Genomic DNA, 23,723 nt, shown 5'->3' on the forward strand with positions numbered 1-23,723 from the left:
AGGGCACCAGCTCTCCGATTCTTACCACAGCCAGCTGTCCCTCAGGCCCCACTGTTCGTCGACTTTTCCCTGCGAAAAAGGACTGGCCCATTTTCAGTGGCTCAAAAAGTGCAAGGGTGATAAAGAGGTAGCACGGTTTCCATTTAATCTAGCATAATCGTGCTCTCCATCAAATCGGTGTATATGTCTGAGGAGTTTGGGTTCAACGCCAGTCACAACTAGCGGCACAGCCTCGGACGCTCAAGCGGGCCACCAGGGAAGTTTGCTGCTTGTCTGAAGGAGCGCCTTCGGATCGCGTTTCAGTCTAAAAAACAACGCCACAAGCTTTCAGCCCTAGACCCGACTGGCATATAGTTTGCAGTTGCAGAGACTGCAACTCCTCAGCTGTACTTTTTCCACGTACCGAACCCCCATGCAGCGCCTGCCAGCAGGAACGCTCGACACGATTCTCTGCCAGGGGTTCTGTCTGGGCGAGTTGCACGGCGCTTCTTTTCTTTGCAGCTGAGGAACGCCTGCACCCTTTGAATAGAAGGGCCAGAGACGAAACAAACACGAAACCTGGTTTCACTGGGAAATGCCTTCGACTTCCCCTGATTTTCCTCTTAAAAACGCTGCACCAGGGTTTGGGATCACCGCCGGCTGCGCTGCAGCGATGGCAAAGCCGCCTTCAAGAGTCGGATATGTCTGAGGTGACTGTGTGAAGGCAGGAAGTTGCCGGCACGCGAGCGGTGCGCGCCAGAGGCGATCGTTCTCCGGAGTTCTCGATTTTTGTTGGGCGTGGCGTGGTCCTGTGTCTGAACTTGGAATTTTTCTCTTCATGTTTGTGTGATCGTTCGCTGCATGCTTAAACTGCCGACTGTTTCAGATCTGTCCACACACAAGACGTTCAAGGTACCGTGGAAACGGAACGTTCGTCCCCACGGCTAGCCCTTCCGCGGATATAGCGCCTTGGACATTTGACTGGACGCCCACAAGAATTACAGCCGGCGCCCGAGGCAAAGTAACCTTTCCTTTTCTCTTTTTCTGCGACCGCTATTCTACAGAATAGCTCTTCCCCTCGCTTCCACTTTGTCTCGTGCGGCCGTCAACGGACCTCAAAATCTCGACCGCTCACAAGACACAAAGGGGGGCGCTAGTTTTTGTCTTGCACTTGTGGCCCCCGGGCAGAATCGTTCGCCCCCGGTGTTTTTCTCTCTCTTTTCAGAGGAGCTGACCGGAATCAAGTTCCCTGGCGGCGCCTGCAGGCATTCCTTTGCCAGCTCGTCCGCACTGCTTCACAGTGTCTCGTCGGGCCGTCAAACAGGCGCTACCCCGTTCCTCGGGAGCGCCGCTGAGCGACTTGAGGCTATAACTTGGCTTTCCTTGGAATTTGAGTCGGATTTTTGCTGGCAGAAAAGACCGACCGGCTCACCTTCGCCGCAATTCGTTCCTCGAGAGAAAAGGAAAACCTGGACGGCTTATGCACTGTCCGTTGGGTTTTGTGCCCCCAGTGCCCGTGGTTGTTTGATGTGCCTACTTTATCGAGTCCATCATTTGTCTGTGGTAGGCACTCGAGTTTCGTTTCGGCATTTTTTTACCGACAATATGCATCCTGATCTACACCATTTCCAGCGCGCGGTTCAGCTGCGCCAAGAGGAGGACCCAGCCACGTTCTGTCCTGTCTCGGTGCGCCAGTATGCATCTTTGGTAGCGCCATCCTATGCATCGACCCGCCTCCCCCAACGTGTCAGTGCGTCGCGTTCTTTCACTTCGAGTGTACAGCCGTCCCCTCTCCAGGCAGGGGCAATTCCGTGTTCCGTTCTCCGTCCCGTTGTCCCTTGGAGCGCAACGACGACTTTAGGACCACTTGTGAGTCTCGACTCGAAAGCAGCTCTTACACCTTCTTCTGTTCAAGTGGGAGAACCCTGCCGCGCGTCTCTTCGGGAGGGCGAAGAAAGGGGGAGTCTGGTTGCCCGGGCGCACACAGCGACTTGCAGCTCCAGCGAAGTTGGCCGCAGAGGCGGAGCACCCGCAGCGGCTCTTCCGTCAAATGGGGACTCCTCGTTTGCAGCTGCTGCTCGGACAGGAGGAACAGTGGTGTATTGGAGACGGGACGTACATCCCGAACGGCGTCCACAATCACCCAGTCCTAGCGCACCTCGTGCCTCGTCATCATCTCCGGGGCTCCGCGTTCGGGACAAGTATGGCTCTGTGCATGCGTCGACGGCGATTCCGGGGTTATCCTCTTCAGTGGGGTACTTCAGAGAGCCCATGCAGACGAGAAGAGGAGTTCCCGACAATGCCCGACTCGTCTCGGCCCCTCGTCAAAATCAGGCAGATCCCTTGGGGGCATTCCGCCACGAGGCGCCTTCTTCCCCGCCTCTTCATGAAACTCTCGTCCCTCTCTGTACTGCTCGATATCGCCCCGCGGTGGCTCTTCCCTACAGCAGCCAAGATGGAAGTCACATGGACCGCCCCGGCTCCGTTTCCCTGCGACTGGCGGCAACCGCCACTCCACGCCTGCGTCATGGTCCGTTGCCCGCGAACGCTGGAGCTGTTACGCGAGTTACTGGAACAGCAAACGGCGGGAGAGGAGTCCTCCCAGTTTCTGGGCCTGCGACGTTCTCAGGCGGAGGACCGACGCGTCTTGTGTTCCACACAGAAGGGACAGACAGTCATCCACCAGTGTGTTCGACCGGCAGCACACTTACCCTCCCGCCCCGGGCCGATGGAGGCGACAGAGATGCAATGGAGATGCTTGCGCGGCAAGATCCACCGCATCGGGTGGTAGGAGGAAGCGACGGCCAGCTGGCGAAAAGCATCGTTTCTTCTCTTCCGCCTTCAGATTCAGAGGATACGCGTCCCGCGTTACACTTCCAGTGTACACAGTTTGTTGGCCCTCCACCAACTGGCGGAGGCGGGAGAGCCGTTCAAGCAGGCTCCACAGGCCTCAAGGACTGTGCATGGACATCCGTTACGGGTTCCGCCTGCCTGTCTCATGACCCAAGCGACCGTCCAGTTCCATTCACGAATCGCCTTTTTCCACAACAACGGGAGGGGGAGGCTGCTTCGCATGACGCGATTGGCGATTCACGGTTTCCTTCAGGTTCCTTGACTCGACCTGGCGCGTCTGATGGTTCTCCATGTCTTCCCCTCTCGTCCGTCGATAAGCAGTCGCCCTTGCGGCAGAACACCGGATTCGAAACTGCAGCGCCTGCGGCAGCCGACGATGAGGAGAGGGTAGAAGGAAGTCAGAAGCAAGAGCTTTCAACTCGAGCGCCGTCCGCACCCTTGGCGAAAGGAGACCCGTGTGAACCGCCCGCTCGGGGAAGCCTCGAGCCTTCCCATAGGCAGACGGCTCGTGATGCTGCAAACACGAGAGGTTCGGGTGTACATACACGGGACGCGCGCGTCTCGAGGAAAGAGCGAGAGGTAGGAACGGTCCAGCGGAACGGCAATGTCTGTCGCGGAGCAGGCGCCAGCGTTCTTGGGTCTGCCGTCGAGCACCGGACCGAGAAACCGACACGGGGACTTCGTGAGGCAAAGCGAGTGGCAGCAGGCACAGGTGCGCAGGACATCCACAATCCCCCAAATGGAGCAGAAGCAGAAAGAAGGACCGGCAGACGAAGGGCGGGATTGAAGTGCTCTCTGTCCTCTGCCTCCCGAGTTAGGACGGGGTCACTCGCGCGTAGCGGGGCTTTAACGTTTCGGCAATCTGAGGAAGTTGGAAAGCGAAGTATGGGCCAGTACACGTTGGGGGAAACAATCGGAGAAGGCACATTTGGAAAAGTTAAACTTGGAATTCACGTAGCAACACAAGAACAAGTTGCCATAAAAATTTTGGAAAAAAGCCGAATCAAGGAGGCCGACGATGTCGAGAGGGTCGTTCGCGAAATTCATATTCTCAAGACCGTCAGACACCCTCATATTGTTCGCCTGCTCGAGGTGAGGCTTCGCACGTGGCAATGAGAAGACTAGGAGACTGAAAAACAAACCGTTCAAACAAAAGCGATTATGGTTTGCCGTCTTTCTCCTCTTGAAGAGACTTCTTTCCCTTTTTTTTTCTCTTGGCAGGTGTCGCCTGCTACTCTGTGCTCGCTCGCTCGCGCGATTTTCAGTTTCGTTTCGGGTGTGCCCGTTGATCTTTTGTTTTTCTCAGCATCTCGTTTGTGCTTTTCTCCGTCCGTTTTTGTTTTCCATTTTCATCCTGTTCTCGTCTCGCCCCTGTCCTTTCGGCAGATCATCGAGACTCAGCAGCACCTCTACTTGATTATGGAGTACGCCTCCGGGGGCGAGTTGTACGACTATATTGTCAACCGGCAGTGTGTTGAGGAGAAGGAGGCGTGCAAGTTCTTTCGGCAGATCCTCTCCGGCGTCGAAGAAATGCACGCGCTGCGAATATGTCACAGGTTAGTGGCGAATCGTTCGGTTCCCGTTTTCCCAAAAGGAAGATGCTCATCAACGTGAATACTTTCTTGTGCTCTTCTGTTCCTTGGCTTACCGTCAGTTGTGTGCTGCCGGCTTCCCTCCAGTGTGTGTACCTATATATGTTTACACGTAGGGGCTTCGGTGGAGGTAGGCGTACAAGGGATAGAGGGATAAAGGTGCCCATACACCGTGTATTCGTGGAAGTTGCGGCGAATCTATGCCTATCATTCTATCTGTGAATATCTTTGTATTGTCCCAGTCTATACACAGGGAGAGGCATACGTAAAAGCATACTCGCTCAGGAAGTCAAGAGCGCTTGGCTCTCGGCAACGGTCGGCGCTTCGACTTAGGAAGGGGAAACCGAAGCACTGTAGCCGTGCCTACGCGTGCACATGCATTTGCGTCAAACTTCCTTCCGGAGTCAGCATTCCACTCTGCACCCTTTGCCTGTGTTCTTCAGAGACTTAAAGCCAGAAAATATTCTTCTGGATGCCGATTTGAACATCAAAATCGTCGACTTTGGTCTATCAAATACGTACACTTGTCGCTCCAATCTGAAGACGGCGTGTGGTTCCCCTTCCTATGCGGCCCCAGAGATGATCGAGGGAAAAGCCTACGAGCCTCTGGCCGTCGATATCTGGAGTTGCGGGTGAGGCGCAAGAAGGCAAACAGTTCTCAGCCTCACAAAAGAGCGAGTGTGTTGCCGTTCCCATGAGGTGTTTATGTTTTCTTTCCACCCTCGAGTTTCTTCATGACCACACGTCGGCAAAGAGCGCGCCCGTGGAGAGTGCCTAGGCCTTTATTGCACTCCTCGTTTTTTATCTTTCCTGGTCTTTCCGCGCTTTCCAAGGCAAACGGCAAACTGAATCCACACCGGCCTCCTCGCGTCTGAAGTTTCGTCTGTAGCGGCTCTCGCTCTCGCCGAACAATGGCTTCACGCCCCGGACCCCCACTTCTCTTCCGTTTCTTGCTGGTTTTTCATCCCTTATGTGTTTCGCTCCGACTCCCTCTTTCACCTGTAGTTCCCTGGCGACTCTCTCCTCTTGTTCGCCTGATCCTTAAGTCAAGGGAGTGTCGCTGAAAAACCTGGATCGCCGTGCTCTTCTCGCTCCTCTCATGTCCCTGCGTCTGATTTGACACGAACGTCTGTCTTTTCCTCCCCCAGTTGTCTATCCAGTAGCCAGCAACACGAGGCATACTGCCGAACCCCCGGGTGTTCCTGTCCCCCCGTTTCTGTGTTTTGTCTCGAAGCGTCATTCTTTTCGCCCTCCTCGCTGGCTACCTTCCCTTCGAGGACGCCTCAACTGACGGCCTTTATCGGAAAATCATCAAGGGAGAGTTTGAGTGCCCGGAGTGGATCTCGAAACCCGCAGAGGATCTTCTTCGGGGTTTGCTAGACACAGACCCAAAAAGGCGACTGGTGCCTGAGCGCATCAAGCGGCATCCTTGGTGAGCGATCAGGTTGCGAATAGAGAAATAGGAAATCGAGGAGGGCAGAGGAGGAGACCAGCCGACCCTGACAAAATGAAGCAGGCGCGTCGGGCTCAATCCTTTGTATATGTACACTCGCGACGAACCTGTCTGCCGAGCTTTGCCTTTTGGATATGCATCTCTCTCTGCGCGCGTAGCTCTCTTTTCACACGCTGTTCCAAGTACAACGATCTGTCTGTCCACCTACAACGGTCACGACAGTCTGGTGTATCTCATCATTCACTCTTCCGTGTTTGACCTCAGGAGCTGCCTTGGATCTCGCGACTTTCCGCCTTTCCTTTTGAGCTCTCCCAACATTCTATTCCTCCCGTCTCCCTCTTGGGCCTTCTTGCCACTGCATTTGTTTCTTCGCTGACTCGTCTCTCTGTGTTCTCCACTGCCGCGCAAAGCAACAATTGGACTGGAGCGAACTTATGGCGCTGCAGGAATCGAGGGAACAGCCATGGACGCCTTCGCCCATGCCGATATGCCGCTCGGTCTCGCGCTCTGACCGATGACCGACTGTTCTGTTGCGAAATGCCTGCTTTCTTAGGTACAACCTCGTGAAGGAAACAACGGGCGTCGTCTCTCTCAGTCGCGCGGGCTCTTCTTCTCTGCCTCCCTCGTTCACATCTTGCGCAAAGTCTGAGACAGAGAACACTCGCACTGAAGGGCGAGAGTCGCGGGCTTTGGCGCGTTCTGCTTTCCTGCCTTTTGGCTGTGGGATCCCACTTTGTAGCAGCTGCGCCCAGTGGGCTGATGGCGACAATCCCGAGGCAGTAAGACAAGAGAGAATAGGTTCTTCCTACTACTGAGGGAGCAGCGTTTTCTCGGGGCAGTGGCCACACCACCTCCCCGTGACGCAGCGCCGTCTAGTTTCTCCAGCGAACAAACACACGTTTCTGTTCCATCATCTGCGTTTACGTCGCTCTCTATGTGCACTTCCTCCGTCCTCGAGGTAGCCGCTTTCTTGGATAGGCGACAGCTGTCTCCTTTTGCTCTCGGTTTTTTGCCTGCTCGTTTGTAACTTGCTTTCCCTTTTCTCTGAACACGTTTTCCACCTGCTGATCACATTCATTCGTCAGTGTACCTTTTCCCTCCTTTATTCTCCCCGCCCCTTTTCGTCTGCGGGTCTCTTCCTTGTCTGCTTTTTTTCTTTTGCATTCTCCCGTCTCCGTGAATCCCTTCTCCGTTCGTTTTTGCACTTCGCGCTACGCTTTCCCGGTCTGTCCTTGCTGTGTCGGTTCGGCGCCCCCCCTACGTCTTTTTTGTTGTTTCCCCTGGCACTTGCCTGTCGTCTTCTCTCTGTGTTTGGTGTGCGTCTGCCTCACTGTTTTTCGTGCTTGCTTTGTCCTCTCCACGTTTTCCATTTTCCTTCGCAGCCGCCGTCCACGTGCATCCTCAGCCAGATGGCGTGCTTGGGACTTGATACCGCGAAGGCGGTCGAAGCTCTTCAGAAGGGAGAACTGACCACCCTGACTGCCGCGTATGTTTTTTCGAATTTTTTCTCTTCTTCCAGGCTGCCCTCTGGCCGCCGAATCCTGTGGGGGAGCCTCTTTTGAACAAACACGCAAAAGCGCCCTTTGCTTACCTGATACTGCATTCGTTCAGTCCCAAGGCGCCGCACAGGCACTTTGAGTTTCTGGGGGACGGCCGGGCTCGATCGGGAGTATACAACGCTCCTCGTGTGTCATTTGTTGCCTACGGGCTGTAGAGGGCTTTCCGCTGTTAACCGTGGTTTCCAAGACGCACACACTCCTATTCCAGTATTTGTCTCTCTCATGCACCTGTCTCCGCAGCTACTTCCTCCTCCTCGCCAAGATGAACAGACGAACAGGGCGTGTTCGACTGGAGGCGCCCCTGCAACACGAAGCCGGGGACAAACCAGAAGCCGCAGTATCTGCTCCCTCTCCAGAAGGCCTCCCTCGCTGCCGAGTGTCTCCCCAACCTCCTCTCGCCAAGGGCCACGATGCTACACTTGCGTCTGCAGATCCTTCCGGTACTTCCCCCACTTCCGCGCTACACACTGTTCGCGTTTGTTGCGCTCCGCTAAGTTTTTCTTCTCCACCCTCTGGTGTAGAGTACACTTTGGAGGAGACGTTGCCGGTGTCTTTGGAAGTTTCAGGCGTGTATACGCCTGCACAAGGAGATCCCCATTCGCAAACTTCGACGGAGACGCCTGCCATTTCGGTTCTAAATCGCCCCACAGGCACCGCTCCTCTTCGTCAGGCGCAAGAACCCGCCTTGACGGACCAGCGCCTGCCGTCGGCGCTTGCCTCTTCGTGCGCCCTGCCGTACGCTTCTGTCTCCGGCAACTCCTCTGAAGGTTCAAGCAGCCGCCCCGGCCCAGGAATGGAGGCTGGAGAAACTTCACGAGAGGACACATTGCCCGTTGAGTACGGCCGTTTGTACACCGATCCTTGTGACGGTTTCTCTCACTTTGGCCAGGTGGACGAGCGCTGGAGAACAGCGGCGCGCAGAGGAAAGGACGAAGACGTGGATCGGGTTCAATACAGGGAACGCCCAGAACCCGAGCGTCATTTCTCTGGAGAAGATGCGAGGCGCTTTCGTTCTCAAGACGCCCGCATGGACGACGCTCGTCTCTCAGCGAAAATGGTTGATCTGTCGGGCGGTGACCGAGAGAAGATTAGCGTGAGATCCGATGCGGAGGCCACGAGTCACCGAGCTCAGGCAGGGAAAGGCGGGGAGTCTGCTCTGTTGGAGATTCGTCAGCAAAGCAATACATCGAACAGCACTGTTGACTCTTTTTCCTCTTTTAACTTTCACGCCCTGTACAAGAGCAGTCCGTCTCCGCAGGCGACAGGCGCGGCCCCTCGTGCGAGTTCGTCTTCCCACCGTCCCGCCGCTGCGGGCAAGAACGCTGGAAAAGCCCGATCCGCGCGAGGTGGCGAATCCGCGGTCCCCGGCCCCTCCATCTTTTCGTCTTTCGCGTCGCCCTATCCGAGCACAGGCCTGACCGCTGCGAGGGCTGCATCTCTCCTTTCCGACCGGGCGCGCGTCCCCCCTGGACGACCCGCGCATTTGGGGCCGCCGACAGCGATGGTCAACCGCGCGCGGATGCACCGAATTCGTCAGCAGCAGAAAGGCGCTCTGCGCTTGCCTTTGTCGAGTCGAGGCTCTGAGACGTATCGACCGTCTGCAACCAGTCGCCCACGGCCCGCTGGGCTCGCGGGCCGCACGCCGGTGGAGGCAGCGCGCGGCCGGGGCTCCTTGCTTCTGCCCAGCTCCGGGGGAAGCTTGCCTTCTGCGCGCCTGCCAGGAGCCGGGGCTGTGGGACGAGCGCTTTTAACAGCAGAAGGCTGTCGCCTGCTAAACAGCGCGAGAGGTTCGCGGACTGAACGTGGAGAAGGTGGGGCCTTCCGGTTGATGGACTGGGCAGCGCGAAGCGGAGACCACTCCGACCTGCGCACTAGGGACTGTCCTGTCTCGACAGAAAGCCGGGCGACTTGGGCAGAGAAGAGAGACGGAGACACAACGCAGCGGGAAGCGAGGACTCCGGCGACGTGCCGGGGTTCTTCGCTTGGGCCAGCCCCCGCTCATACCGACGTTTCGCTCCCATCTGAACGCCCTGCGGAGGCGCCGCCGAGGTGCGGCCTCAGCCCCCCGATTCTGCCGTTTTCGCTTCCAGACGGGGGTGTCTCGGCCCCCGCGCGGGCTGCGCGCGAAGAACAGCTCGCCGAAATCCGGCGAAGCCTCTTAGCCACGGCGCGAGGCGTCACGCGAAAAAGGATCGGCGAGGCAGAAATTGCCGCAGAAGCAACTGGAAGAAGGACGGCGCGAAAGCCGGCGGCAGGAAAGCTGGTGGAACCAGGATCGTGTGGAGGTAACGAGGACGGTCGAACGGGGAGCCGTAGGAAAGAGAAGACCGCAGGGGCGCAACTGAGTGCAAAAGCAAGTAAGAGCCGCGTCCAGACATGTATTCGGAATACGTGAACCTTCGAACGAACAGGACTTGCGCACGTCGCGAAGCCCCCTGGCCATATATACGCAAGCTTGTTGTGTAACCACTGTAGCACTTCCGAAAATTCCAAAGGGCGTATATGTACAACTGTGTGCCCATACACCCGGTGCTTACCATCACGCACTCAGAAAACATGTTGAGCACCTTACCGTTGCTGTGTGTTTCTCCTCTCCTTTCCTTGTTCCTTTAGGTCGCCCTCTGACTCATCGGGTCTTGACTATGCGGTCTCTATCGGCACGACGGGAGACCGGAACATTTATCCGCTCGTCTCTTCCTCGCCATCAAAAGCTTCCTGGAGAGACGCCGCTGTCTTCTTTGATCCGAGCCGCTCCCACCTCTTCTAGGAATCGAGGAAGCGTCACTGCGCGCCCTTGTGTCGGCAGTTCCGTGCAACGGGCATCTCCACAGACCTTGCCGCTCTTGCGGGAAGGTTTCGGTTCGGCTCGTTCAGCTCGGAATCCCCCTCTCAGACCGCTTCCCGACCCGTGTACACTTTCCAAAGGAGGTGCGTGCACCGCACGGTCGGTTCGGAGAGAGACTCAGCCGCTCGCGTTTCCTCCTGTTCAGTGGGGTAACAGGAGCCGAGGAACGAGAACGCTTGAAGGAGCAGGACGCGCAGAAGAAACCGCAGGAAGAGGTAAGATGCACGTGCCTTTTGTCCAGATCGAACGGACCAAGGACGACACGGGGGGAGCGGATGCCGCAGGAGATGAGAGGAGAGGAGCTTGCCTCGAGGAATTGCCCAGAGAAATGGACTCTAGAGAGATACAGGAAGTAGCGAAGCAGGAACCTTAGAATTGCATTGCACACGAACATGGGACACCTCCTCGTCAGAACCTTTAGGAGAGAACGAAAGGCACGCAGTTGAGGCAGACTTCGGGACGTTAGCGGTCAAGGTTCTCAGAGTGTAGCAACCACCGAATATGTGCTTCAGCAGCTCCAGTTATCTTTTCAGTAGACCGTTATAGAACGCAGCTCGCTTCGCAGTATTACTCTTCGCGCCTTATCCCACAACTGGGGCTCGCTTCTGGCGACTCATGTCCTTCTTCTTCTCTGTAGCGTTTTTCGCTTTCGTGAGTCTCAATCGCTTTGCTGCCTCTCGCTTCGTAGCATTGTGACCAGACTGACCTTGTCAGCCTTCTCCTTCCGCGTGATGACTGCCCCACTCTGCCCAAACATCCCGGCGTTGCCTTGCCCAAGACAGCACTGTGTTTGGACACCATGCTCCAGAATCAAGCTCAGGCCTTCCACCCTCCCGCTGCTTCTTCCCATTCTGTGACGTGTGTTCCAGCTTGACAGGAGATGCGAAAGTGGCTTTAACTCTGGCTCCACCGATCCCCTACCTTACAGTGGAGCGGCGAAGGCGAAGTCGGACATAAGTTCGAGTACACACACAGCTGGCGGGGGTGCCTCGCACCGCGCCTGCGACGACGAAGGGGATGGGACCGCGTGCGCCGCCTCTGTTGGTCGCTCATCGGAGTGTTCGACTCTCACTCCGGAGAACAAAGTGGATTGAGGCGGCCTTTGTGACCTGGAAAAGTGGGGATTTCCTGTTCCTTTTTTTCTCAGCAAGGGAATGTTATGGCACGCACATGGGGGGACGGAAGGAGGGAAGCAACTGCCTATCTTGGCTAACGAGACATGTCGGGGGCGCTGGAGTAACAAGAAACTGTGCTACCATTAATACAGATGGCTTTGAATGCGGCTGACACTTCGGTTTCGTAAAGTTAGGGCATCAGTCCAGCGGCGAGCAGAAGTGGAGCTCAGCCTAGCATGGTCATCGGGGGCTGGCGACGTGGACGTAACGGAACCCCAAACACACACACGATGCTCTACGCCCTTTGCGACACAGCTAGTTCCATCATTTTTTCACGTGCTTTTCCAGATAGTCAGCAAGCTCGCTTCTACCCAGAAATGTGCTGAAATCTGTCGCACAACCGAACCTCTCTCAGCTTTTGTCTGACACGTGCTCTCAAAGTCCGTAATTCGGCAACTCAATGGCATCACTCGTCACACACGAACGCAGCTGTCTTTCCTGAGGCGGGAATACATTTTCTCTCTAGAAAATCCGATACAGTTTGACACTTAGACATTAGCTTTTATGAACGACCTTTCATCTGACGCACTATCTCCACACCGCCCCTGTGTCATCGAGCAGTCACGGTCTTTGATCTTGATTGAAAACTCCCGATCTGTCGGAGTGACACACACCTGGAGGAGGCCGTGACAACCACCCTGTACGCGGTGCTAATCAGAGATGCACCACGCTCCCGTCCACGTTTTCGACATGCGTATTTATCGGTGAAAAGATGAAAACTATTCGTGTTTTCGTATCCAGATGCTGCTACAGGGGCGCGTGGCTCTCCTTGAAAATCGAAAGGTGGCAAGCTACTGGTACGCGTTCCATTCTTTTGTAAAAACCAAATACGAAGAGGCAAGAAGAGTCACGGGGCATTTCCGCAGCCCTCCGTCACCACGACTTTGTTTCCTTTTCTCCGGTTGAACGGCCTGTGGAGATTTTGAGGTGGTAAGATATCCTCTGGTGTTAAAAAAGAGTCCTGCTTTCTGTGATGCGTAGACTGTGGCAGCACGTGATGAGGCACAGTTGGTATCGACAAAACCGTACGTTACCTAAAAGCACTGCTGCCAGGTCGTGTGTCTGATGTGGTTAAAGGATAAGCTACGCGACCAGATACCGCTTCCCAACCATCATTGCGGCAGACTCACCACCACTCGATCAGGTCTAGAGAGCGCACTGTCGTTATATAAATGAAAGCGGCTTCTGTGAGAAAGCGGGCAGTGACATACATCTTTGCTGGGGGAAACTCTCATTCCTCGAGAGACTTCCGTCATCTGTTCCGTCAACGGCGGCACAAACCTGAAGCATCGCATGGGTAAGAGCGACCTCACCGTAGAGTAAGACAACTTTTCTAATGGAATGTAGGACATAAAGAAGGATTTATCTTAGTTCATGTCGCCGCCACTATCAAGGATGCCTCAGTTGCAAGATGTTGTCGCGGTAAAAGCGGATATCTAGCTCCCCGAACGCACGGCTTTCCTCTTGAGGAGAAGTGTCTGGCATTCCATCGCAAACCATTGAGATTGCGAAGTTATGGTTTTGGGCTCGGGAGTGTGTCCAATAACTAGCTGAGTGCTTGTACGAGAATTATATCATTGCATTACCAATTAAGGTGTGTAGCATTGCCCGTGCTCCTTAACATCCATTTTGTGCGATGAGACATCAGTAGTGTGACCGTGTATGTGGCCGGAGAACTTTTCAGCAGGGGACTATTCATTTCTCTGGCAAGAATGATGTGGAAGACGTCACTTGTAGAGGCGGCCAGTGACCGGAGAGGCTTACGCGATGATAGACGAGGTAGTGGCTTATGTCTTTGCCAAAACTCCTGGGCATCCCCTAACGCGGTCCAAACGTGAGGAAGAACATAGGAACTACGGCGAAGACAATCTCCAGAACTCTCGTCCGCCCACTGGCGACCTCTCTGGATGAAGTAGCAAATCCAGAGGAGCCCACTCCTCCTGAAACACACTTCATACGGGTGATCGATGCATTGTCAGAATCCCCAAACCGCTTCGAGTCAGACTAGTGTTCACATGCTTCTTTATGATTAAAACCCATTAATTGGTTTTCCACCAAAAGCAAATTCTCTCCACGTTCCAGGGCTGCATCTCTATGAGAATGGCAAAGAGTTTTCTGCAGATGAAAGTCGAGGCTCGAGCGAACCTAGCCGGCAGCGAACCTCACAAGCACAGACATCTCTTTCGAGCTGCCGTTTGCAAGGCTCTCAAACTTCGAAAGAACGAGAGTCTTTGTTGGCGAACTGGTCCCTAATGCAGTACAAGAGCGTGCACGCACTGACATGCTAGCCGTGGCATCGTGTCCACGGCTTTTTCTCTGCAGAAAACCGTGGAGGAAACTGTTTGCCGTTTCAGCTCTTCATTTGATTTTTGGTTGTGGGTGCCGTATACCTTTAAAGTATACACCGCACATCTGTCTGCTCACCGAACCTTTCCATTTCTTCGTAGTTCACGTGAGTTCCGTCTAAGAAAAGCCACCGCAGGTAAATTGGTGCCCACTGAATGGAGAAACGCCTGACAGGTCGGGACTACATACTATACTTGAGGCAGGCAATTTCGATTGCATTCTTGCAGCAACTGCATGGGAAAGTGATTGCTGGCCTACCGACTGGTGGTGCGAATCCCCAGATCGAGTTTCCTAGACATGCAAAAAGGGCTACTAGGATACTACTTGATTCAGTGATCAAGATCTAAACGCGCAGATTAGTAGTTCTCTCTCCCTGTCGCCATTTCATACGTGGCATCATCGCACGTCCTGGCCCATTGCGACAAACGCAAAATCAAAGGCGACGACAAGATATTCTTACTTGCTCACATGGTATTTCAATCTCATCGGTAACGAAAGTTGCTGCTTGTTCGTTAGATGGTTCACGAAAGGTAAATGCTCAATCGATCAATCGAATTTTGCGGTGTTTGTGTGCGGCGCGGGCTGACGGCAGGGCTGCTTCTACATCTGCATGCCCGTTCACATATAGGAAACGGCAAAGGTACTTTCTGAGTGTCGTTTTCGACCAAAAGACGAGAGAGCCTTGACAATGAGATGTATCTTTACTGTCGTACATGATTCGGTATTGGCCTGTGGTCTTTCAAATACGAAGAACAGCTGATGGCGCATCAGCCTCTGGCTGCGAGTGCCGTGTAAGTCGCCAAGTTCGGTCGCTTTTCGAAAACCGCAGTTGCCGGTGTTCGAATTGCTTTTCTCCTGTCTGGGCACAAAACGCCCTAGCTCCCAGATGTTTCAAGTGTCTTTGTCCTGTCATCATAATGGTCGAATTAGAGCAGATAGCAGTAACTGCTCTCTGTGGCTAGTGAAACTTGGCATGCCCAATGTCTCGCCTTGCTTGTACTCAACATGATAGCTGGTCAGGGATGATTTCTATATCGGCAGTAAGCAACCTTCTTTAGAACGGTTGGCTTCACATTCGAATGTTCCCCGGAATGCACAGTGCCCTCACGGGCGTAAGTTCACGTTCACTGTTTGCGCAGTTTCCTGTTGCCACATTTGTCGAACTGCGGAACTGTTTTCAGTGTCATGGCGGGCTTATCCAGGGATAGAACACGATCCTAAACGCTCTCCTTCTTGGCTGCTGCCAGAGAATCCAGCTATCGCACCCAGCAGCGGATCCAACTATTTTCGCTGCAATTTCCTCGTGTCAAGCGGCTCGCGGGGAGCGCCCCCTCACCTGCGCCACAGAAAACCTCTTGGGGGTGTCTCTCAACAGAGCCTCGTCATCATTGGAACAATGGGGCTTTCAGGTCGGTATTCGCTTGCCGGAATGCTGCGTTCTTCCAGGCTGACCTTGGACAGCACGTGGAAGAACACCCTTGTCCGATCCTTTTTTTCCGAAGAGCAACTCGATGAACTTGGACTTCCAGAAGAAGAAATTGCAGACTACATGATTAAACACATTGTACCGTTTGTTAAGTCACATCTCGTTGAAGCAATAAAGGTTCGAAATGAAAGCTTCGACCAATTTGTCGCAGACAGGCTTGCTGAGCAAGGGATTGTCGCGAGAGAACAGCAAGAGAAGATCAAGAAAGTCATGCAAGCCATGGCTGCAGCAAAGGTGCAGATCACCGACCAAGTGCGTTGAGGGGAAAAACAGTCGAAAACATAGATAAACATGCGTCCACGCTTTCAAGACGGAAGGCACGAACGCCCTAGGGGATTCTAAATAGGCGGGCCCCGGCAGCAGCCATAGAAGCTGCTGTCGCTTCATGGCGATCTGCCAGGGGCTCGCCAATAGCACACTCACAGTGAGCAGGTGTTCAGAACGTGTATAACGCTTACACGCCTTAGCCACTCCCTTGTTCTGTGGCGTTTCTAGAGGCCAGATGTGATTTTCACAACGGTTTGATTTCCGAGAATACTGTTGCGGTAGTGACGAAAAACCATCTGGCTGCTCGTTCTCCGCGAGTTCCTGAGAGTTCTGTGGAGAATTTGAATTCGTGTGCCATCACACCAGGATCACAAGGGGAACTGAAAGCGAGTGGACTACTTGTGGGAGGATGTGCGTGTGGTGTAAATCGTAGAGCAGATAGAATTGGTCTATTCAGCATCACCGGCCGTTGCCTCCATCCCTCACAAAGAGTGGCTTTCGTGATGTAACGAACTCGCGGTCCGGTATTCCTCTCGGCCAGAAGAGCTTGTGCGAGTGCGTCATGTGTTGTAGTGCCCCCTGGTACTTCGGTTTCCAAGGTTGTAAACAGGCCCATTCGTTGTCGAATACAGGGTTCACAGGTGTAGATTCGAAAGCTACCTGGCTTTTTATATTTTCTGCCGGATGCTTTCATTTCATGGTCTTCTGAGGAATGCGGACAGCGTTCTACGGTTGTATTCGTTAACGGTAGTTGTCGAATGATCAAGAAGACTCTGTAGGCGCTACAATTCCACACGGCAGTAACGGTCACGCCGGAAAGAACGTATGGTCTCTGAAGCTTCTTAGAGAAGAGACGGAACATTGTGGAGGGTAGTACTCACAGCGAATCGGTTTCGTTCAATTTTCCCATGGTCCCACGGCTGTGTACCTTTTACGCTAGTCTGCTCGAGGCTAGAAAGACATGCGGTGCAGTACACGGCGAGACCCAGAAAACGCTGGGTAAAGAGTGGCACAGAAACGAACAACACCGGTTTGTGCACTGTTTCTTGAGTACCATGTTTTTTTGCTGCCTGCTCAGACAGATACCTTGGAAGAACAGCAAAACAAAATAGCTGAACTCACCCGGAAACTGGAGGCGGCCACGCTATATTTAGAAGAGAGAGCAGCAAACCTCGAGAAGCAAGTAATCGAGAAGGAGGCTTGGAAACTGGAACAGGTGTGCTGCCACGATACGAATTTGGTGACAATGCACCACTCTGTGCGTCCAAAAGGTCGTCCAATACTCGCTTGGGAAGCCATTTGCTTTGTCCTGTTCCGATTTGGAGTCCTTCGGGACCTATGGCAGACACTTGCACCCCTATCGAGGGGTAAATTGGGAATGGTCTCAGGAGAAAGTTCGTAAGAACTCCCTTGTTTAGATACCGTGCACTCCCTTCGAGGTCTTTTTGTGTAGTTGTCCTACGCGTGGGTCGGGGGAAGTGTGTAGATCCTGGCTAGCAAAGAGGGCGTTCTTTCCGACTTGCAGTGGAAGTTTCCACTCGGGCACTGCCGTCAATAATGTGAAAACATGAGGGCTAAAACTTCGATTGCTGCCTTTTTCGGGACAGCGCGTCGCTGGTAAATTCAGGGACTTGAATCTGAAGCTCGTCATACCGGCTGCGATACGGTTCACTTTTTGCAGAGATCTGGTTCCTGTTGACTGGTATTGAACTCAGGAGTTGAAAGCTGAGGCGAAATTTCCAAAGTATGCGGTAGATGCCCTAAGAGACCTCGAAGAGGAGGTTGGCATGCCACCGAACAATGGAGAGGATGAGGAGAAAGAAGAGTCGTCCTCACAAACCCCCTCGGCGACTACGGCAACGGCAAAAGCTGACGAATGCTCCCCGACCTCGAAGGAGATGGAAAGAATTCTAAAAGACGGCATGGCGGAGATCCAAGATTTGTTGAGACAACTCTTGGCCAAAGTGAGCCTAGAACACGTTCCACAATAATTCCGAGCTGTCTGTTGGGCCGTTTTCGTTTGGATTAGTACGGTCTTTCGCGTTTCGGGGACCGCGTCCAAGTGAGTGGAGCATCTTTCCGAATCCAAGGATCATGATGCCATGTCCAGTTCACGTGCAAGTGCGATCGCGTCTCTGTCTCTTAACCGTTGGTCTCAGACTACGCGAGAACCAGGAAACGAATCGCTGCATCAGGTACGTGTCAGGAAAGGGGTGTGTAGAGGACTCCGAAACAGACCCACCACTGATGTTGCATTAACCCATCAATAGTTGCCCGTACTGTCACCCTGAGTCGCTCGGGAGAACCAACGAATTGTTTTGACAAGCGGGTAATCAAGAGCGACTCCATCAACCAATGGAGTGCCGGTGAGGCACACACAGAGCGGCCAGATGGACATTAAGTGGGTACGCATACCCTGCGCCAAGACCGCCGACATTCCCTGGCATGATTGACCAAGGATCACTAATTTCTTTTGAACGGCAGATGTCACGGCAGCCGTAGCTCTACCAACAGAAGCGTTCTCTCTGCGACCTCTGAGATGAAGAATCTTGCAACGCTGCCCCGTACTCGAAACTCGCACTTTCACACTCGCGCGAAACGGTAAATAGGACCCGTTTCAAAACCTGAGGCGAGTGCCATGCGGAGAAAGTGTGTGGGTCTTTCGGCAGTCGCAGGTTCGTCACCCTGTATCTCGCATGTCTCTCTCCACAATTCGTCTACGGCCAACGCGTGCACTGCTGCAAAAGCGCACTCCTTCGACCTCTTTTTCATTTTCCTTTATGAAACTGAAACTGGAAATTGCCTGTGGCTGTCAGGCAAAACAGAGCCTTTGTGAGATTGCCGCAGTGGATCGAGTTCCGGCAACTCTGCAGACTCAGGTAAGACCTGCCTTTTCCAGAAGAGCAGCTGCCTTGTGGCCGTCCTGGCAGAGACGGCAGATATCCGTTTCGGGAACTTGTTCGGTGTTTTTTTATAGTCACTCTTCGTCCTTTCCGTGAATTCGGATAGTCTGCTGGCCCCAGCCGCGCGGGCATGGTCACACGTTACGACGTAAACTACGGTACATGAGTTGCCGAACTACCAACGAAAGCTTGTTTCCGTAGGGCGCAGCCATGGCCTCTCTGCTACATATCTGACATAAATTTCGGTCTTGTCTGTGACTTCTCTTCACAGCCCTCTGAACTGCCAGGCAGCCCCGTCAAAAACGTCGTGGACGCAGCTACGGAGACTGACGACTCTCGGATAAATCCTTCACTACGCCGCCCTTTTTCTCGCACTCGTCCACCCCAGGTTCTTCCTCGCGGGCCGATGCCTGCCTCCTTCGTAGTGCCTCCTTCTTTGCCGCCCCCGCCTCCCTCATCCCCCGGAGAAAGTTTTGGATTTCCCAGGTCCCAGTTCCCTCCGTTTCCTGTTGCTCGCGTGGTGTACGGTCAGTTCCAGGACGTAGCGGTGAATTCTCCTGGCGTGAGAGCCAACGTGCCTCTTCACGATGGCGCCTCCTTGCCCTCTCCCAGCATCCGACAAAATTCCCATTCTCCCAACTCTCCACCCGCGGGCTCGTTCGCCTATAGTCCCCTTCCAGTCCAAGTCGGCAAGGACTTCCCACGCGGAGGGTTTCCCGCCGACAGCTTAGGCAGATCGTCTGTGGCTGCTTCCTATCCGAGTTCGTTTCTTCCTCCTGCTGCGCTTCCTTTTCCTCCGGATCGTCCGCCAGGGTTTCGCCCGTACCCTCTGGGTTTGATCCCTTCTTCGTCTCCGGGTCCCCCAGATCAACCAGGTTTGCCTTCCTCGCCAAATTGTGGTCTTTCTCGTCCGTGGCGCCCCGCAACTTTCTTCCCTATGCAAATGCGTCCGGGGACTTCTCGCGGGGTCTGGAGTCCACAGCCGCTTCTCCAGGCGAGCGGTGAGCCCTCAACGCATCTCCGATCGTCGCCAGAACGTACGCCCTCCGCAGCAGTCGGTGTCGGTCCGCCTTCTCCTGGCAGACCACAGAATGGAGTCGCATCGCAGCAAGGCGCTGTGGACCCGAGCACCGGACCGTTTGCTCCTACTGTAAAGCCACCATCCTTCCTGCCCGTGGCGCGGCCGCTTCCCCTTGGCCGACGCCTTCCCTCGCCTCCCACGTCTTGTGCAACTTACACATCCTTCCCCCAACTTGGAGGCTTCCCTCCCTTCCCTCTCTCCGGCCTGTCTGCCGCTCCGCCTTTCGGGCACCGCCTACCTGTCTCGCCTGACGCCCAGCCGACTACCCCCGTCCAGCCTCAGTCCCGTGAGAGTCCGGGCGAGCCCGAGCCGAGCGCTTTGGGACAACCACCCGAAGCGTCTGACGGAGGCGGAATGTCACAGACTACAGAGGATAGGGCGAACGCGTGTCTGTATGCTGGCGGCGGCTCTGGGGCGGATGAGGCTTCTAGTGCCAGCTTCCAGAGAGAGGAGGGAGGAGCCGAGGCCTCACGATCCACCGAGGAAGGCGGTGACCAAGCGAAGGGGCAAAAGAAGACAGAAACGAATCCTTCCGTCCAGCGGCCACCGCCAGGGGCCCCGGAGTCGCTCGGAACTGTATCGGGCTCTGACGAATCTGGTGAGGGCCCTGTATCTTCTATAGAAACGCACACTGCAAGGTCCTCACAGCATCCGAAGCGCACCGCGTACCTTGCGTTCCAAGAAGCGTGTCAAGCTTTAGAGGCGTCTTCAGTTCCTGCGGGTTCTGTGTTTCCTTTCTTCGTAGAGTCTGCCGCCGCAGCAAGGGATAGTATGCCTTCTCCCGCCGTCTCGCCCAGACCGGAAAAGGAGCGCACGGCGTCCAACAGCGTGGCGGTGCCTGCCGCAGAGACAGAAGACGGTTGTGGGGAAAGGCGACCAGGACCGGATTCAGTTCAAACTGTGCCACCGCAAACAAAGGCCTTGCTGTTCGATCACTCGCCCCAAACTGGACCTAACATAACACCGGAGGCGGCCGTCGTCTTGCCATCGGATCCGCCTTTTCCGTCCTCGGACTGTATCTGTAGACGTCCCGAGGGCGAAGGCATGCCGCTTCAGTCCCCAGACACAAACGCTGCGGAGTCCCCTGTGGCGCCTTCCCAACGTGACGCCGGTGAGGTTGAACAGGCGCAAGAAACCGCGTGCGAAGTGGAGTCGGAAGACGTTCCACAGTGGTGCCATGGTTATGCTTCTGCTTTTGGACCGCTTCCTGCCACGGCCCCGCCCCTCGCTGGCAGTTGGAAGCCAGGAGGCGAACAGTCTCTGGATCGCGCTGAGGATCGCGCAAGCGAGTTGAAGGGCGGAGCAGAAGAGACAGATTCCGGCGCAGGGTGTACCCCGATGCAGGAGGAAGGTCCCAAATCTCGAGAGAGCCGACTGATCAGAATGACGCAGATCTCTGTCAGTCGAGGTCGCGATCCGATGGCTTCTCTCTACCCAACCGGCATATCACTGGAAACTGCTCTCCAAATGCGAGCCCCGCGTGCTGCTGCGGCGGGGTATGAAAAATATTGTCTCTCTTTTCTGCCGGAGTTCGACACCTCGGATAATATTTCGCGCGCCTGGCCGCCTCTTTCTCCCCTCAACCAACCTTCAGAACCTCTGAGCTGTTCGTTTGCTCCGTCCCATACTTGCCTCGGCTCTCCTTTTCGCGCGCCTGCTAGCTCCAGCCAGCCGTGTGGTTACGACGCATCAATGGAAAATCCCGCCTCGCCAATCCCCCGAACCGCAAGTGAGGGCCAAGGGTTCCTCACGCCCGTGACGGCCGGGGCAGATGCTTTCGCCTTTACAGATTGTTCGGGACATCCTCGTCTTCGCCCGTTGTTTCCGTACGAACAGTTGTATTGGGCAGGAGTCACAGACGGTATATCGGACGCGTGGAGAAGCAGTACTCCGGCTGAGACAGGCTCGCCCTCGGCTCTTCCCCTCCGAGAGGACTGTGATGGCCAGGTGTCTCCGTCTCCCTCAGGGCCCTCCTACAATCAACAGGAGAGTTACTTTGAGAGTTTTCCGCAGTCCGCGAGTCGGGTCAATGAAGTGGTACGCTTGGGACCTGGGGAGGCTTTTTGGCGTCCACAGCTTCCGGATTTTCGTGCTTTCGACAACGCAATAAAGAGTCCTTCCCACCCTTCACCCCTGCAAAAGCCCGTCACACGAGTCCCCCTCCACTGCGTTGGAAGCGGAGCCCCGAAACGCCGCTGCGCGTGCCCGGCAGATCTTGCAAGTCGACAACCCTCGGCTGCGCCTCTGGAGAGAGGCAACTCGACCTGCTCGAACAGAGAGTCTCCGCAGCGCCCTGTACCGCCGGATGAGGGGACCGTCAGTCCCCCCCACGCCACGACGGCGGTTGAAGAGCCCAACGAAGAAGAGACACTGGTCGCCGCCACCGACGCGAGCGGCCGAACCCCAAGAATCACAGATGAAACTCGAGACCGAGGTGAATGCGCAGAGTGGGGCAACCACAGCTTGGCTCCAACAGAAAACGAGCTGGGCGAGGATGGACCCCGCGTCGATTGCTCTTGCCCACTGAAGAAGCCGACGGGCCGAGGAATTTGCGGAGATCATCAGAGCGTCGATAGCCGTAAAAACAGCCCCTGCGGGTGTCCCGGTCGGCGCTCTGCGGCAAGTTCTCCGGATCTGGCTTTCTGCAGTCGCCGTCCCTTCTCTCCCAGACACGAGCCGGAGGTGTGCACCCGTTCGTGCCGGAACGAACGGAACAGGAGAGAAGCGTGTGATCCTTGCGGGGGCGGAACATCGACTGCATGCTCTCTAAACCGTCGGCCCTCTTTCGGTCGGCTCCAAGCGATTCCCCTTGTCCGCTGTCACTCTCCGCAAGCCCGATACCAAGTTGCCAAACTCGGAGTTGGCGGGTACCCCGTGTACCCCTCTGAGGAGGATCTCGTCGACATGTACCAATTTGCGTCCACAGACACCGCGCCGCCCGACCACGGTGGTGCTGAGGGGTCCGAGCGTTCCTGCCCCACCGAGACACTTCCTCTTTTCTCGGGCGGGATGACACGGTCCGCCACAGACCTCGGGTTCTCTGGAGACGGAACGCGACTCTCGAACAGCTCGAGACGCACCTCCCCCAGACCTGCGCTCGCGGGGAGTCCGAGCAGCTCCAGTCGCGGAAGTGGATCTCAAACCAGCAGGGAGGATGGAGCTGTGGGGAGGAGACTGAAACAACCCGTGCCTTACATTCCCATAAGAGGCTCTAAGATCGGTCAGTCAAGAAGAACGCCCCTCGAAAGAGAGACGCTGTCGTCCTTGGCTGCGAGGAATCGGCGGCTTGAAAACCAGGTAAGCGACTGTCTCTTTTACAAAGCGAGTGTTGTCTCCACATTCAGTGCCGTTTGGGTCGAGAAGCTGCAGCTAGAAATATCGTGTCACAAGGCTCTGTGCGAAGACACGATCTACAACCAGCGGCGCTAAGAAAGAGGAGAGCCCGTGACACAGTACGATCCACGTCCTGAAGCACAGAGCCTGCGAGCGAGTGCAGCCTCCGTTGGGAAAAACGGGTCAAGTTCTGACCAATCACGCTACTGCAGAACACATGGTTTGGGTGCGACGCCCTGCAAAGTGTCGCCGCGCGCGCCTACGCAATCCTGGACGCACGCATACCGCCAACGTAATTCGGTTGCTTTCTCGAAAATGGCAGCCTCCTGTTTCGCGCAAATCATCGCGGTCTCCTGGCGGGCCCCAGCCGGTTTGCGCTGGGCAGAAAACGCAAGCGCGCTTGCCTGCCACGTGGAAGGCTGCGGAGCGTTTTTAGTTCGGTTCTGTTCTCGGAGAGTTACTGGGTGGGGGCGAGACTGTGTGCGTTTACAGCACCTTCGAGATTCCCAGCATTCAGGCGAGGCATGCACAGTCTGTCTGCGAGATTGCGTGAGAACTCTTGGGATTCTTTCATCACAGTATTTATAGCTCGCTGGTTTACACGTTTACACTACGCGGTGGACTTTTTCGCGCTGTGCACTCTCAGGTTTTCGGTCTTTCCTGCGCTCTCATGGAGGCACACGAACAGCTGGTGAAGATCAAAGACAGCGGGAAAAGCCCGCAAGGCAGCGCAGCGACTGGCAGTCCGTATAATCGGAAGACGGCGCAGAAAAAAGGCCTCGGTGGAAAACAACTTCCTTGATAACGGCGCAAGAACCTTGCGAGCGTTGTACCCGTGAAACACTGCATCG

The 23,723-nt window shown here is 55.2% G+C and overlaps 2 protein-coding genes across 2 annotated transcripts; both read left to right on the forward strand.

The window, feature by feature from the left end:
* Positions 1–1,584: 1,584 nt before the first annotated feature.
* Positions 1,585–11,155, forward strand: NCLIV_042920 (putative CAM kinase, SNF1 family; the record flags this gene model as incomplete). The annotated part of the gene is made up of 9 exons (XM_003881209.1): positions 1,585–3,924; positions 4,219–4,388; positions 4,868–5,056; positions 5,659–5,856; positions 6,431–6,656; positions 7,260–7,363; positions 7,677–9,793; positions 10,438–10,496; positions 10,970–11,155. The coding sequence occupies 9 exons, from the start codon at positions 1,585–1,587 to the stop codon at positions 11,153–11,155; spliced, it is 5,589 nt and encodes a 1,862-aa protein (XP_003881258.1).
* A 4,043-nt stretch (positions 11,156–15,198) lies between these two features.
* On the forward strand, positions 15,199–22,968 carry NCLIV_042930 (proteophosphoglycan 5, related; the record flags this gene model as incomplete). Its single annotated transcript, XM_003881210.1, has 5 exons — positions 15,199–15,540; positions 16,634–16,771; positions 17,271–17,519; positions 18,372–18,434; positions 18,730–22,968. The coding sequence occupies 5 exons, from the start codon at positions 15,199–15,201 to the stop codon at positions 22,966–22,968; spliced, it is 5,031 nt and encodes a 1,676-aa protein (XP_003881259.1).
* Positions 22,969–23,723: the final 755 nt, after the last annotated feature.

The sequence above is a fragment of the Neospora caninum genome, chromosome IX, assembly GCF_000208865.1.
Source record: "Neospora caninum Liverpool complete genome, chromosome IX".
NCBI classification, from domain to species: Eukaryota; Apicomplexa; class Conoidasida; order Eucoccidiorida; family Sarcocystidae; genus Neospora; species Neospora caninum.